At 44.8% G+C, this 16,702-nt stretch overlaps 1 protein-coding gene across 5 annotated transcripts in view; it reads right to left on the reverse strand.

Annotated features, from left to right (window-relative positions):
• Positions 1-7,289: 7,289 nt before the first annotated feature.
• The window catches only part of SLC20A2 (solute carrier family 20 member 2), a 100,042-nt gene continuing 90,629 nt past the window's right edge, over positions 7,290-16,702 (reverse strand). For all 5 annotated transcript variants that reach the window (XM_037055475.1, XM_037055479.1, XM_037055474.1 and 2 more), the window contains 3 exons: positions 15,866-16,051; positions 14,714-14,798; positions 7,290-8,415 (listed from right to left, as the gene is read on the reverse strand). In XM_037055475.1, coding sequence (XP_036911370.1) covers positions 8,251-8,415; positions 14,714-14,798; positions 15,866-16,051 — 436 coding nt within the window. In that variant the 3' untranslated portion in view covers positions 7,290-8,250. The remainder of the gene's footprint in view (positions 8,416-14,713; positions 14,799-15,865; positions 16,052-16,702) is intronic.

A 16,702-nucleotide genomic window follows, 5' to 3' on the forward strand; every position in this document is an offset into this window, starting at 1 on the left:
AAGGTTCAGGAAAGGTGGTCATAATTGCAATCACACTTGACCCCACTAGGTGCCGCTGTTGTTGCTGCTAATGAAAGATGATGGCTTGGCTGTTGGGGGTGGTCCCTGCCTTCTGCCCAGGAGCTCAGTCTATCTCCTTTTGGGCTTCTCACTCCCTTCCCCAACACCTGCCTACTCATAGTTGGGAATCTCAACATTCAGGGTTTGGTTTAACCTTGCAATGTCAAGCCTTGAGGAAAGGCAAGAAAATTCTCTATCCTACTCTGGTCCAAATCTCTTTTGCTGTTTGTTCTGTTCTGGCCAGTGGAGATGGAGAACAGTTGATCACCCTTGTTGAGTCTGGAATGCCTTACTTAAAATCAAATTTAATTCCTAATACTTCCTTTATAAACACAGAATAAATCTCACCCTATCTTCCTGGGTTTCCTTTCCAAGTTCTTAATTACCCACCACTGTTACTTCTGAATCCTCCTCCCAGGCCTACCAGTCCTTTTCTGGAGACCACAACAGTGGACACAGTCTGACAGCTGCTGCGCAGGAAGAGGCTGACAGAAAGTCAGGCAGCCGGTGGCCTACTCTGACCCTGTTGCCATTTGGCTGCCTAAACGTCATCTCATTCCGTGCCTTAGCTTCCCAGTGCTTGGCTAGTTCCAGGTATTTTAAAACCAGTGGTTCAAGGATTGTAGTGGGATGATGGAGTATGGGTGACTTCTTCCTTTTATCAGAGTGTGCTTCCGCATTGTTTCATTGTCTTTTCACTAGTAAAGAATGATGTGCTATAAAAATTTTCAGGAGGGTGACAATCCAAGAACAAAGCTACATTTCCCCTTTAGGAGAATTTAACTGTATTCTGCAGGTCTTACCAATAACCTTTCCCCAGCCAAGCATGCTGAGAACCCATTCTCCAGTTTCTTTTAGTAATTCATCCTCAAGGGAGCGAAACTCTTGTTTATGGAGCTGTCTTTTGGGCCAGGCCTGCAGTGGTCCATTTCGCTACTGCACTGTTCTCCAGAATTCCTTGCAGCCCCAAGGACGGTCTCATTTGTCCCCATGCGAGGAAACTGGAGCCAGTAGGGTTAAAGTTGCTGAAGTCTACGCCCAGTTCCTCCAGACCCCAGGGACCACTGCCTTAGAAGCACTTCAGGCAGTGGGCAAACCTGGTCTCCCTCAGGTGGGCAGGAAACGTCATCTGAGGGCTCAGCCACACACACTGCTTGATCTCCTTCCAGCACCTTTTCCTGCCTCACTTTGCAATTGAATAAGCTCATTGATGCCATAGATCTCTACATGTCATCACTAGCTGAGCCATGGAATGGTTTTATTTTTCAATCACAGTTGATGTTCAGTATTATATTAGTTTCAAATGTACAACATAGTGTTTAGGCAATTATACAGGGTGGGGCAAAAGCACGTTTACAGTGTGCATATGAAAAATACAATAATAAATAATAAACTGTATCGTGTAGTCACAACTGTAAACCTACTTTTGCCCCACCCTGTGCATTTATGAAGTGATCCCTAGTAATTTAAGTACTCATCTGACACTACATGTAGTTCCAATGTTATTGACTGTGTTCTCCATGCTGCACCGTACATCCCCATGACTATTTTGTAACTACTAATCTGTACGTCTTAATCCTTTCACTTTTTCCATTCAGTCCCCAAACCTCCTCCATCAACAACCATTAGTTCTCTGCATCTATGATTATGTTTCTGTTTTGTTATTCTTTAGATTTCACATATAAGTGAAGTCATACGGTATTTGTCTTTCTCAGCCTTAGTTCAAACAATGTAATGCCCTCTAGGTCCATCCATGTTGTCAGAAACGCAGAAGATTTCATTCTTTTTAATGGCCAAGTACTATTCCGTTGTATATACGTACCACCACTTTTTTATCCACTCATCTATCGACAGGCACTTGGGTTGCTTCCACATCTCAGCTATTGTAAATAATGCAATGAATGTAGGGGTGCATATACCTTTTCAAATTTAGTATTTTAGGGGCTTTTTGACACACAGAAATGCAATTGCTAGGTCATAGGTAGTTCTAGTTTTAATTTCTTGAGTATCCTCCATTCTGTTTTCCACAGTGGCTGCACCAGTCTGCATTCCCACCCACAGTCACTAGGGTTCCCTTTTCTCCATATCCTCAACAATAAGTTTGTTTGTTGATTTACTGATTCTGACAGGTGTAAGGTGACATTTCATTGTGGTTTTAATTTGCATTTCTGTGATTAGTGACACTGAGCATCTTTTCATGTCTACTGGCCATCTGTATGTCCTCTTTGGACAAGTGCCTATTCAGATTCTCCACTTTTTTACTGGATTGTTTTTTTGGTGGAGTTGTGTGAGTTCTTTATAAATCTTAGATACAAACTCCTGATCAGTTGTATCTTTGATGAATATTCTTCCCCATTCAGGTTCTGTTTTGCTGATGGTTTTCTTTGCTGTGCAAAACCTCTTGTTTGATGTAGTCCTATTTGTATTTATTTTTTGTTTTCTTTGTCTAGGAAGATATATTAGGGAAAAATGTTGCTTTGAGAAATGTCAGAGTTTACTGCCTATCTTTTCTTCTAGAAATTTTATGGTTTCAAGTCTTACATTGAAGTCTTTAATCCATTTTGAGGTTATTCTTGTATATGGTATAAGAAGGTGATCTAGTTTCACTTTTTCCTGTATATGTGTCCCATTTTTCTAACACAACTTATTGAACAAACTATCTTTACTCCACTGTATGTTTTTGCTTCCTTTGTCATATGTTGATTTACCATAGAGGCGTGGGTTTATTTCTGGGCTCTCTATTCCATTCAATTGATGTATGTGTCTGTTTTTATGCCAGTACCATCCTGTTTTGATTACCACAGCCTTGTAGTATATTCTGATAATAGGTAGTGTGATACCTGTTTTTCTTTCTCATGATTGCAGTGGCTATCCAGTCTTTTGTGGTTCCATATAAATTTTCGGATTATTCTAGGTGTGTGAAAAATGCCGCTGGGCCATGACCAGTGTGGCTCAGCTGGTTGGGTGTTGCCCTGCAAAGCAAGTTTGACAGGTTGATTCCCTTTGGGGCACATGCCTAGGTTGTGGGTTCAGTCCCTGGTCAGGGTGTGTACAGAAGGCAACTGATTGCTGTTTCTCTCCCTCCCTTACCCTCTAAAGAAATAAATATTTTAAAAAAACCATTGGTATTTTTTAAAATATATTCTATTGATTATGCTATTAGTTGTCCCATTTCCCCCCGTTCATTCCCCTTCACCCTGCACACCCTCTCCCACCCACATTCCCCTGCTTTAGTTCATGTCCATGTGTCCTAAGTTCTTTAGCTTCTACATTTCTCCTACTATTCTTGCCCTCCCCCTATTTTCTACCTACCAACTATGCTACTTATTCTCTGTACCTTTTCCCCCTCTCCTCCTCCCACTCCCGTTGCTAACCCTCCTTGTGATGTCCATTTCTATGATTCTGTTCCTGTTCTAGTTGTTTACTTAGTTTGTTTTAGGTGTGGTTGTTAATAATTGTGAATTTGATGTCATTTTACTATACATGTTTTTTATCTTCTTTTTCTTATATAAGTCCCTTTAACATTTCATATAATAAGGGCTTGGTGATGATGAACTCCTTGAACTTGACCTCATCTAGGAAGCACTTTATCTGCCCTTCCATTCTAAATGAAAGCTTTGCTGGATAGAGCAATCTTGGATGTAGGTCCTTGCCTTTCATGACTTTGAATACTTCTTTCCAGCCCTTTCTTGCCTGTAAGGTCTCTTTTGAGAAATCAGCTGACAGTCTGATGGAAACTCCTTTGTAGGTTATTGTCTCCTTATCTCTTGATGCTTCTAGGATTCCCTCCTTCATTTTCATCTTGGCTAATGTAATTATGATGTGCCTTGGTGTGTTCCTTCATGGGTCCAACTCCTTTGGGACTCTCTGAGCTTCCTGGACTTTCTGGAAGTGTATTTCCTTTGCCAGATTAGGGAAGTTCTCCTTTATTATTTGTTCAAATAAGTTTTCCACTTGTTGTTCTTCCTCTTCCACTCTGGTACCCCTATAATTTCAATGTTGGACCATTTAAAGATGTCCTGGACGTTCCTAAGCCTCTCCTAAGCCTCTCCTCATTTTTTTGAATTCTTGTTTCTTCATTCTTTTCTGTTCGGTCATTTTTTTCTTCCTTCTGGTCCACTCCATTGATTTGAGTCCCAGTCTCCTTCCCATCACTATTGGTTTCCTGAATATTTTGCTTTATTTCATTTTGGGTATCTTTCGTTTGTTGTTTAATTTTTTGATCAAGCTCAATCAGTTCTGTGAGCATTTTGATTGCCAGGGCTTGCTTTAAATTCTCCATCAGTTAGGTTGGTAATGTCCTCATCGCTTAGTTCTGAGGTTTTGCTCTGTTCTTTCATTTGGTTCATATTTCTTTGTCTTGGTGCACCTGCAAGTTGTAAAGGGCAGGGCCTTAGGTATTCATCCGAGGAGGGCAACCCTCCTTCCTGCGCTGCCTGTGGGGGAGGGGCCAGAGAGGGAGCAATGCAGCTCACCTGCTCAGCTCTAGCGCACTTTCCAACAGACTCTTGAGTCACACTGGAAGTATTACCCACCATGGCAGCCCCAGCCTTAGCCCACAGTCAGCTCCGAGTCTCAGTTTTCCCCTTAAGTCAGTCCCTTCCGCACAGCTCCACCCAGCTCGCAGTCAGCCCCACCCCTCAGCTGCCTCGCCTCGGTTTTTCTGCCTTACCAGTCTGGTTGATTTTTTCTTTAATTCCTTGGTTGTTGGAGTTCCATGCAGTTTGATTTTCTGGTGCTTCTGGTTGTTTATTCATTTTAGATTGGTTGTTATCCTCTTTTTGGTTGTGTAAGGAAGCGAACGGTTTCTACCTACGCCCCCATCTTGGCCGGAATTTATCAATTCTAATAGTTTTTTGATGGACTCTTTAGGGCCCGCTACAAGTAGTATCATGTCATCTGCAAAAAATGAGTTTTACTTCTTCCCTTCCAATCTGGATGCCTTTTTCTTTTCTGATTGCTATGGCTAGGACTTCCAGTGAAAGTGGACATCCCTGTCTTGTTCCTGACCTTTATTATGTTGAGGTATGTTCCCTTTTTAAATAATTATTTATAGGGGAAGGGAGGGAAAGAGAGTAGGGGAGTGATACTGATGTGAGGGGAAGCTGATTGGCTGCCTCTTGCACATGCTCTGACCAGGGATCAAACCCACAACCTGCTCGTGTGCTTTGACGAGGAATTGAACCTGCAACCTTCCTGTTTACAGAGGATGCTCTAACCAACTAAGCCCCACTGGCCAGGTTGAGGTCTGTTCCCTTTATTCCCACTTTGATGAGAGTTATTATCATAACAGGATGCTGGATTTTGCCAGTTGCTTTTTCTACATCTATTGATATGCTCGTACAATTTTTATCTTTTACTACTTTGTTTCATGGAATGGTTTTAATTTTTATTCTATAGCTTATTCTGAGGAGACAAGGAAGACCTATTTTTAAAATTATTTTGTTGAAAATGAATAAATGTTTACATATTTGCTCAGAAGGTCAGTCCTTTTGGAAAGGTATAGAATGAAGTAAGTGAACTTTGTCTTTGGAGCCCGGGCTCCATCCTGCCCCCTGCAGACTCTGCCACTGTGCAAGGAGACCAGACACTGGAAGACTGGTCTCCAGGGAGCTGCTTCGGGCTCCAAACACCTCTCTAATGCATTGCAGGGTGACCTGGTGATGAAATCTCAGTAGGATTCCAGGGACATGGGAACTAACCCTTGTCCAGGAGTGTTTGAATTTTGAGAGGAAGGCTGATTAACTCGGAGAAAAAGACTCTCAGGGGGCCCAGGCAGAGGAGCTCCCCACCAGCATTCCCGCCTCCCCACCCCCACCCTCACGGGGAGGGGAATTGGGGGAACGGTGGGCAAAGCTTCTCTGCACACTGCTGGTGACACAGTTGGGTGCTCGGTCATTCGAAGACTCGGTGTGAGGGACCTTCAGCCCACTTTGCCTGCCTGGCCTCAGATGGCAGTCCTCCTCCCAGGACATGGCTTGTAAAAACTGCCACTATGTCCTTGCATGCTGTTACTTTTCTTATAAATTCAGAAGGAAACTGAACTTTCTTCTTGAATCTATGCTTTTATTGTAAGTGAAGAAATGAAAGGCCTAAAATGCCATTTTAAACAATGGAAAGGGCAAATTGCTGTGTGATGAAGAGCTTTTAACACCTGGCCAGCTTCTTCCATTTCTCCCTTCTTCCTGGCTCAGGAAGGAACTGGAGCTCATGACTCCTGCAGAGGCTGAAAAAGTTTCCTTCTGAAGCTCTAAGTAGTTGTCTTTTTGTTTTTGGATGTTTACACCAAGAAGAAAGGATGTGCATTTTCCTGCTAGGTCCTCTGCCCTGCAATCAGGCCAGCTTTAGAATGAGAAACCCCTTCATCAGGTAACTCATTACTGAAGGAACAATATATGCATTTGTTAACAGTGGGGATTTCTGGATGTTCAGTGGTGAGAGTCATTCTTTCCTTCTCTTGCTCATGTACATTTTCTGCACAAACATATAATAGTAGTCAAGGGAAAGGTTATCTGAAAAACAGAGGTAACCAAATTATATAGCTTTTATGATTGTGGAAACCCTGGGCAAAAAACATTATATTGATATTTAGAAAGAAACTTCAGAGGCAAACTTTGAGGGCATTTTTTATTATAAATTTAATATGGTTGATTAATGAAAAATCACAATGAAGTACCGAGAAAATGTCTGTCAATATAAAAATTTTAGCAGCATTTCCATAGTTTCAGGCTCTAACATTAGTCATACTTCTCCCTCCCACTATCAAAAAAGAATCCAATGGGACTACAGTAGAGCATCAAGATGTTCAGCTTAGTAAAGGCCTCAAGGAACTCCTCAAATCCAGTGTATTGTCTGGTATCTCAGCCTCCCCCAGGCCAAATTTCTAGAGTGTCAAAGGACTCGCCTCAGTGTTTGAGACAAGAATTCCTTTCTTCCGATTGCAGGGGAGAACAGGAGTGAAAGTTAGAACTGGATTTGAGATGTAGTGCTTGGTTACGTGTCCTTAACATCTGCACATTCTCTACACTGACGACAGTGAATGGCCACTGCGGGGCTGACCCACATCTGGCAGGCAGCAGCAGTGGCGGGGGGGCTGGGGAACCGGAAGCGGGACGCGCCCCTGATGGGGGCTGCTGCCTCGCCACACCCACTGCTCCGGGCAGGCCAGAGTGTGGTGGCCTTGCTGCAGCCCAGGTAACGGCAGGATCAATGAGGAAGGGAGNCTGCACATTCTCTACACTGACGACAGTGAATGGCCACTGCGGGGCTGACCCACATCTGGCAGGCAGCAGCAGTGGCGGGGGGCGGCTGGGGAACCGGAAGCGGGACGCGCCCCTGATGGGGGCTGCTGCCTCGCCACACCCACTGCTCCGGGCAGGCCAGAGTGTGGTGGCCTTGCTGCAGCCCAGGTAACGGCAGGATCAATGAGGAAGGGAGACAAACAATATGAAAATATAATACTGGCAAACTATTCCCCTGCTTCTTTGGTACTTTCCAAAATTCTCTGATCAAAAAAGTATAAGGGAAGCGCACACCATTAAAAAATTACAGTTTTAAGTATTTACAGAAGCAATTATAATATATTACAAACCAATACACAGTATATGAACAGACTCCTCAGTGAAAGCACTTGTGAACTCCGGTTCCAGTATTACTCAATAGCACTCCGACATGCACACACCTTCCCGGATTTGTACCATCCACCCTGTATCTCATCATCTTACAGTAAGTTAGATGGGAAACACAGCATTTCCAAACTAGGCTTTCCTTTTAAAAGGTTCTCAAAATTTGCCACTGAAATCGCTATGTACAAAAGATTTGTCGAATATTGAATTCTAGGCAATTACCTCCACTCCCATTTTGAATATATTTGAAATAATGCTACCTATTCTATGTATACAGTATATATATATATGTATATTTAATATATAAGTAACTGCACCACGTTATATCACCACAATACCAGTTTAATGCACATTACTATGTACAGTAGTTAAGTTAGCTCTGGAGGATGCCTCTACCGCCTAGGTGAGCAGTGTGGTTTGGGGCCACCTGAAGGAGCATGGAGAAGCTGGTGAGAAACAGCCCGTGCGTGGGCGGGATGCGTGGACGTGTGTGACGTGCGGGCACATGCCTCCCACACATCCCGATGCCAGACTATCCCTTGTTTACTGGTTGGAAGAGGGCGCATCACACATAGGGGAGGACCCCGTACATGAGGAGAGCCATGACAGCAGCGCTGAACAACCCGGCCACGGGGACGGTCACAAACCAGGCCACGAAGATGTTCCGGAAGAGGCGCCAGTCCACAGCCTTGCGGGAGCGGATCCAGCCCACGGCCACCACAGAGCCCACCTGCAGGAGCACAGACGTGTAAAGTGAGGAGAGGCCCACAGACTGAGGCACGACACAAAGTCCACATCGAACCAGTGTGGACCGGATCACCTTTAAATTACACTATAAAGTTACCAATTCCTTCCCTTAAAATTTCTGAAAGCTTCTGAAGCATTTAGGCTTTAGGTACAATTGCTTCAGGATTATTCTATTCAGTATACAGACCTGAGGCACTTCCCCACCTATATACTCTGAGTGGAACTTTGACCAATTAAGTGTTTCCTCTGCACTCTGTACCTTACAAACTATGAATGCCCCTGTTTTAAATACTCCCCACGTAGGATATTGCTTACTCCAGTATGTGAACCTGCTTGATTACATAATGGCAATTATCTATTCTTCTCTTAGAATAACAGTATCATAACATGTGGGAGCTGGAGAAGACCTTTGAGAATATGAGACTGGGTGGCTCATGTTACAGAGGACAGAACCCAGCCCTCGATGGCTCAGGGGCACCAGGATACTGCGAACCACGGCAGACTGAGGCCTAGAACTCAGGCCTCTTGACTTTAAACTGGGTTTCTCCATTTCCTCAAACTGCCTTGCAGTCCTTGCACTTGAGTTAATTTTTAAAAATAAAATAAAATGGAGCACAAACATTACTGAATCTAAACTGTCGATCAAGCCTCAGAATTATGACAGAGATACTTGAAAATTAGAATATTAATACTAATAAATTATTTTTCTATAAATGAACTTTCACTTCACTTTATGGTTTATTGAAAGTCTAAAAAGGAAAAAAACCAGACACTTTAAGTGTCCTAAAAATCCTAAGAAAGTGCAGTGCCTGTAAGGTCTCACATCTCACTCAGGCTCTGGGGCAGCTCAGAGTTGAGCAGGGGCCGCTCTTGCAGAGCCCCGTGAAGGAGGCCTGTCACTGACGCCTGCAGCCTGCAGAACCAGCCGTGGCCAGTGAGGCTCAAACAGGGCCCGGGGTCTGATTGCGGAATAAATAAAACCCAACACTTCAAACTGCTCGTGGAAGCAAACGGGGATGCCAAAAACACAGCGTATTTTAAGGCAGTTAGTTAGTAAATCCGACATTTGGTCAACCCTCTAGCTTCTGAGATTCAACCCGGCTTGTTACTGGATGTCTCCCCAGAACTCAGCCCAGCAGTGCGCTTCGGTTGCCCTGGAGGACCTCAGGTAAGGAGAGCACGCTCAGGTTTCCGTTCCATTTACTCCCCCTTCCTTTCCCAGAACACTTTCCCCATTCACATTTTATTTATTTTGTAATTACATTTTTTCTATTGCCATTTATCCCCCTCATACTCCATTCTACTTCCACTCACCCCCCTATCCCAGAACACTTTTTTAAAGCATAAAAGTAATAAAATAATATTAGGGCAAGTTTATATAATGAGATATGGATAACTACCCAGAAACCAACCACTGTCATATTTATTCCTTTCTAGTGTGTTTAATAAAAACAAAAACACCTTTATTTGTAAATAGTAGGGCATGCTACTGTGTCCTTTCTGTGAACAGTGCATGGGCGTCTTCCCACAGCACTCGCAGCCATTACGATCAGCATGTAAGAGGCACACGCGTGTTAGGTTGGCCCGCCTTCACTACTCATCCACCCATTTCCACTGTGCTTCCCATTCCCCCCCATTAGAAACAGTTTCATGACCAACATACACTCATGTAGCTTATATTTAGGCTTTAATAATGTGTCTTGAAATGGATTACTTGTTAAAAGGGACATTTTAAAAACACCTTGAAATAATATGAAACTTAGAGAAAAGCTGCAGGAATTTCCATACACCCTTTACCAAAATCCACTGATTTTTAACATTTTGCCACAGTCTATAAACATACATTTTCATACCATTTGTGTTTGAAAAATCAAACACAAACTGCCTTTCATCAAACCCCTCCCATTCTGCTCAAGACTTAGCACCCTGATCTCCACTGCACTGGGTGCGAGATGACTGCCCAGCGCCTCCCCCGGACTGCTGCTTCAGGAAGGCCTGTTTCCTCATCCATTCTAGGGCCTCAGTCCCGACCGCCAAATAGTTTTACAAACAGATGTAAAGGTACAAGCTCGTCCATAATCTTTCCTTTTTAGATCATTTTATGTTCTTGCTGATTTAACCTACCAAATTAACTTAAGATCCATTTTGTAAAGTTGTAAAAAATAAATTCGGTTGGTGCTGTATTTGAGAGAACTGACATTTCCCAACCGATACCAGCATGTCCCTCACCCACGACACCATCCCCCCTCCCCGTGGTTCTACCCCCTCGAGGAAGCTGAGTGTTTCCAGCCTAAGGCCATCATCAGGCATGAACAGCAACAGAGGTATTGAGAAGTAGGGGGACCAGAGGGCAAAAACTAGAAAATTAAATTAGAAATTATAATCCTAAAAGTTTAAGTCAGTCGTGTTTCCTATAAGCTATTCCAAATCCAAAGGCAGGTTGAGTAACCACCTGTATCATGGATAAAGAGGAACAATGTGGTTAATTCCCAGAAGGGAACAACCCCAAACCACCCCGATTCGGAATTAGGACATTTTGGAGAACCCCACTCTGACGTCCTACTGAAGAGCTCACAGAAGCCCATCTGTATTAAATACTGGTACACTTAGAAGGAAACATGAGTAAATCACATCTACCCAGATAAATTTAAAAACCTCATTGTACACGACAGTTTCCACCTTTCTTTCCTGCCAAGTTCCCAACGTTTCCCCACCTTCTAACGGAAACTATTGCTGTCAGTACCTAACGAGTAGGTAGGAGAGGAAGCAGAGAGGCGGAAAAATCAAACACAAACACAGGGCCTAATTATCTGGAAAACCTGATGGGATTGTTCTGATTTTATGTGGACATCGACAATCTGAATGTTTCCAGGTTCACAGCTTCGCTCACATAGGGCCTCATTCCTAACACCTTCCCACACCTCCCACATTTGCCATTTGGGGGCTGCTGAGAGCAGACGGAACACCGGGTGCAAAGGTGTGTCACGGGGGGATGGCACCTGTGAACTCTTCTTAGTGCTCCTGTCATCTGGACTTGGAGGAGCATCTTTGTCCACTGCCTGCTCCTGAGAGCCAGGGCCCTGGCCTCTTACTGCTATAGCAACTAGCTCTGGGCTTTGTCCCGAAGTCCATGATCAGCGACACTGGACAAACAGACTGGAATCCAAGCTGAGCTCTGTCTTGAGCCTCATTGATGGATGATGCCCACTGTGATCCCATGTTAAGGTAACTTATTTTGGTGCCAACAAGCTATTCTAACACTCATCTGCAGCTCTAAGGAAACAAACCTATCACGTAATTCGTACAGCTCTTTTAGGGTAATGATAACACACTGATTCACTAAGGTCCCATACAAACGGGATATAAATCCTTAGTAGCACCTCCTTATTTTAGTATGAATAAAAATATTGGGGAAATGACATTTAAAGGTAACTACATAAGAATGTAATTTTATAGGCATTTTATACTTCTCATTTTTATCATATTGCATTATAGAATGTAGTGTTATTAGCAAAATTAGCAGTCTTGGTTATAACACTTCACTCTATAGAGCAGTGTAAGTTAACTTACAAATATAGTTTGGTAAGTAACAAAAACAATATAGAAAGACCAAACTTGAGCTGTTTTTTCCAGAGATCTTTCAACTGGTATAAAAATGTTTGCCTTCAACCTGGCTGATGTGGCTCAGTGGACAGAGCGCTGGCCTGCGAACCAAAGGGTCACCGGTTCAATTCCCAAATCAGGGCACATGCCTGGGTTGCGGGCCAGGTCCCCAGATGGGGGTGTGTGAGAGACAACCATACACTGCTGTTTCTCTCCCTCTCTTTCTCCCTTTCTTCCCCCTCTTTAAAAAAATAAATAAATAAAATCTTTTTTAAAAAGTTTGCCTTCACTAGACTTCCTCAAGTGCAGGGTTAATCATTAAAAAGACAGTGTAATATTATTTTTCAAGCAGCCCAAAAGACTATTTATGCCTACAGAAAAGTCCAAGCCCCATTTCCTGGGGAAAGAATATATTTAGTAACACGCATTTCCTCTGGGCTCCCACACATCACAGTGAATCGAAGCTGAGGTGGAGTGTGGGGGAAGACGCTTGCTGTTCACTCCACGTGGTGGTGTTCGACGTGCTCCAGTGAACACGTGCTCTTTTGGAACTTTTAAATAACTGCAGCTAGAAAAGTCACAACAGCTGGAGTACGGCAGGGGACAGCGCCTGCCTTTCTCTGCCTCCCTCCTCTGTACTGGAGAGGCGGGTGGGCAGAGCACTGGAGAGCAGGCGCCGGGCTGCTCACCAGTCATGTCCACATACTGGACAAGTGGGTTAACCTCTCACACTTCGGTGTCCTTGTCAGTAACACTGGCATAACGTTAGCACTCGCCTCCAAAGGTCCAGGGGAGGACTGAACAGTTAGTTATTCACAGGGCATCTAAAACAGTGCCCAGCAGAGTGCCTGCCCCACGCATCGTAGTTGTGACTGGTTACCTCGATTATGATTACTATGACCAGGAGGTACAGAGCGTGAGGTGACGGTCTGATGGCTCTATCATATGCTAAGTGCATGACCTTGGGAAAGCCGCTGAACTTGGGGAGCCTCTATTTTCTTATCTGTGAATTGGGAATGCCAAGACCGACTTCAAAGGGTGCCCAGGGGGACTAAACAACATTCTGCACATACAGGGGTGGGCTTACAGATGTGAGCACACGAAGCAGAGTTTATTTTGTATTTTTTATTTACTATTTATTGTATTATTTATTTGTATTACTTTCCTTCTTATTGTTATTATTTCACATCTTCACTTACGATGCATCTTTTAAGTAACGATGGCTGGTAATTTACCTACTTTTGCCCATCCCTGTATAAAGCACTAAACGCAGTGCCTGGCGCACTCGCTACAGATGCAGTCAGTGGAAGTAATTTTTACAGTGAAATTTGTGGAAGCTGAAGTTATCCTATATCTGTTAGCAAAACGGAAGGAAAGAGGAAAACAAAACAAACTGAAACCCGCTCCAATGAGGCTGATTCCCCGAGCTGAAGAGCTCCAGCTGGCTCAGCTAGGCCCCTGAAAGCACCCCCACGAATGCTGCCTGGGCATGGCGTTTGCTTAAGAACACACTTGGCTGGAGTTTTCAAATGGTGTGTAAATGTAGATGGTGGTTGGTCACTGGTGCTTAAAACAGTACCTCATACACAGCACGTACAAAGGAGGTTTACTTAAAAAAAAAACATCTATTTTTAGAACGAGGGGAAGGAGGGAGAGAGAGGAACATCAGTGTGTGGTTGCCTCTCACACACCCCTGACTGGGGGCCCAGGCATGTGCACTGACTGGGAATCGAAGTGGCAACCCTTTAGTTCACAGGCCAGTGCTCAGTCCACTGAGCCACACCAGCCGAGGCCAAAGGAGGTTTTTTTGAATGATACAAGCGAAAAAATAAAAGTAAAAATCTGCAGGTGACTTTTGCTTTGTTGAAGTTAGGGAATATTTTTGTCTATAGGTGACCCATCAGAGATGTTTCAGTTTTCCAGACCTGGGTTATTAGACCTGGGCTCTAGTCCTGGCTCCACCGTGAGTGACCGTGGACAACTGCCTGACACTGACAGAGCCCAAGTCCTCTTCATTATCTTTAAGGTTTCTTACAGCTTCAACATTCCACCCTACAGCAAGGAACTCCCTCTTGACCGCCCTGAGGTTTAGAGACCCCGGCAGTGGGCAGCATTGCGCATTAACCCTCATTTGGGTTTACTCAAAGGTAGTACAGTCACTTTGACCATCATATAAGGAAAAAGAACTGAAACACCGTGCCTCACAATTCCACTGAGACGGTTCTGCTCCTCTCTAGTTCCACTGCCAATTCCCAGTCCCCTGCAATGGGTTGAACTGCGTGGCCTGCCCCATTTGAGCCCACGAATATGGTTAACACACACATGACTTCAATGTACAATCCACTGTGGAAACAATGACAGAGAAACAGGACACATGGAAAGAGTGAAGCACACATCGAAGGAGGGAAAGCGTTGCCAGGCATGCGTGAAAACGCCACGTCCACACGACTGCAGGCGTCGCAGTGTGAACAGCAAGGGCCAGGGCGAGGGGGACGGTCCGAGAAGAGCAAACACCCCCACGTCCAACAATGCTTGACTGAGCACTCCCAGCAAACCGGGAGGGCATGTTTTTTCACAAACAACAACACACAGAGTGCGACAAGCTCTTCCCAGTGTCACTGGGTGACGGTGGACTGGTCCTGGCTGCCTGGAGGAAGGACGGCACGGCAGGGGCCTACCTTGCAGTGGGTGGTGCTGACGGGGAGCCCCACGTTGGAGGCGATCACCACTGTGAACGCGGAGGCCAGTTCGATGGTGAAGCCGCTGCGGGGGAGACAGGAGACACATCACAGGCACCCTTTGTATTGGCCCCACAGACACCCCAAGGCTGCCAAAGTCTCCCCAGAACCTCCTTTGAATCGACTGTCAGCCTCTGGCAGGGCCAGATGACACACACAGAACAAGAAACTGCTGTACAATGACAACGATTCACACCAAGGCTCTGCACTGCACTGTTTACAGCCCCGAAGAGCCTTATTTTTCTGGAATGTTTTCAAAACCCACACACTGTTGTAAGTGGGTCAGAAATTCCTGCTGTGTAAAAAATGGTCACTTGTCATTTTTGAACTGGCGTACAAAAAACTATACTCTCATTTTAAAAATGTGTTCTTACTACCAAAAAGTGAATTTTCTCAGATTACTAATTTTTCATGAAGTCAATTTTATAAAAGAATTATTAAAATTAATATAATAATGGAAAAAAGATTTCTTACAATAGGTAGTTTCAACTTTTCATTGTATCCTTCTAAAATTCTCTTGTGAGTTTGTTATCTAACCCCCAATCTACCTAAAGATTAGAAAAAAGGACCACGCAGACCCCGGGAGTCGGGACCCCACCTCAGAGGGCAGTGGCTGCAAGAGGAAGTGCCCAGAAGCCCCAGAGGGGCGGCAGGTGGGAGCTGCTTCCCTCCAGCAGGTGGAGCTGGTGTGGCAGAGAATTTTCGGGAAAGGCACACCCTTGCTCCCCATTTGCTCTCAGGAGCACACGCTGGGGGAGACCACCAGCAAAAGATGAGGGGCTACCAGGTGGTTCTTTTTCTCTTCCCTCCTGTTCTGCTTCAGCTTCTCCTTCCTTCCATGTTCCCACCCCTCTAGTTTTATCTCGCTCATCTCAGTGACACTGTGGACAGGGCCCATGGGAGGGCGCTGATGGGTGGCCTGCGAAGGTGGGGTTTGCTACTCTCTGGCCCTCCTCACTGCGACTCCCAGCTGCAGAGTGGCTGTGCTGAGGGGCCGGGGCATAACAGCAGCGTGAGAGGGCCCAGACTTATCGACTGTGCACGGCCTCCAGGGGCCAGCCCTGCCAGTCCACCCTGCAGCCCCTGGCTCACCTGGACGGCGTGATTGGAGTGAGGTCCTTCCCCATGGTCTGGATCACTCTTCTTCCCCAAACCCAGAGCCCCGTGCAAATGCCGACTCCTCCGTAAAACAGCAGCCAGACGGGTGTGGCTGCTTCTTGCAGGACTGCACCTTGATCGTAAATCAGCCACAAAGCTACCAGGGGACCGATGGCATTACTGGGTGAATGAATAAAGTAGATGAGTCACACAAACACTGTATGGACAGACAAACCGCACACTGTACACAAGACTTCTCCGTCTTGAGAACAGCCCTTCTCACTATAGTGTGGCTTGCCTATATAATGGTAATAAAAAAGCTTTATTAATTTTTTTCATTGTGGTAAAAAAATAACAGAAAACTTACCCTTTTAGCCATTTTTAAGGGTATGGTTCAGCAGTGTCAAGTATAGTCACATTACTGTAAAAAGTACTCCAAGACATTTTCACTCTGGGAATCTACAACTGTACAGCCATTAAACGATAATTCCCTTCGCCCCTGTCCCCCGCCCCTGGAAACCACCAACTGTTGCTATGAACCTGATCACTCCAGGTACCTCACATAAGTGGAATTACACAGTATCTGTCTTTAGAGACTGGTTTATGTCACACAGTGTAACGTTTTCAAGATTCACCTGCACTGTAGCATGAGTTAGGAACCCCCTTCCTTACTTCAAGGCCAACTATGGCACTGTGTGCACACACCACCTTCTTTATCCACGGACAGACATGCGCTGCCAGACATCCCCTCTCTTGGCTTCTGTGAATAATGTCACAATAAACATGGGTGTACAAACATCTCTTTGAGACCCTGCTTTCAATTCTTTTGGG

The sequence above is a fragment of the Sturnira hondurensis genome, unplaced genomic scaffold, assembly GCF_014824575.4.
Source record: "Sturnira hondurensis isolate 20B ecotype Veracruz unplaced genomic scaffold, ASM1482457v3 Scaffold0008640, whole genome shotgun sequence".
Classification (NCBI taxonomy): Eukaryota; Metazoa; Chordata; class Mammalia; order Chiroptera; family Phyllostomidae; genus Sturnira; species Sturnira hondurensis.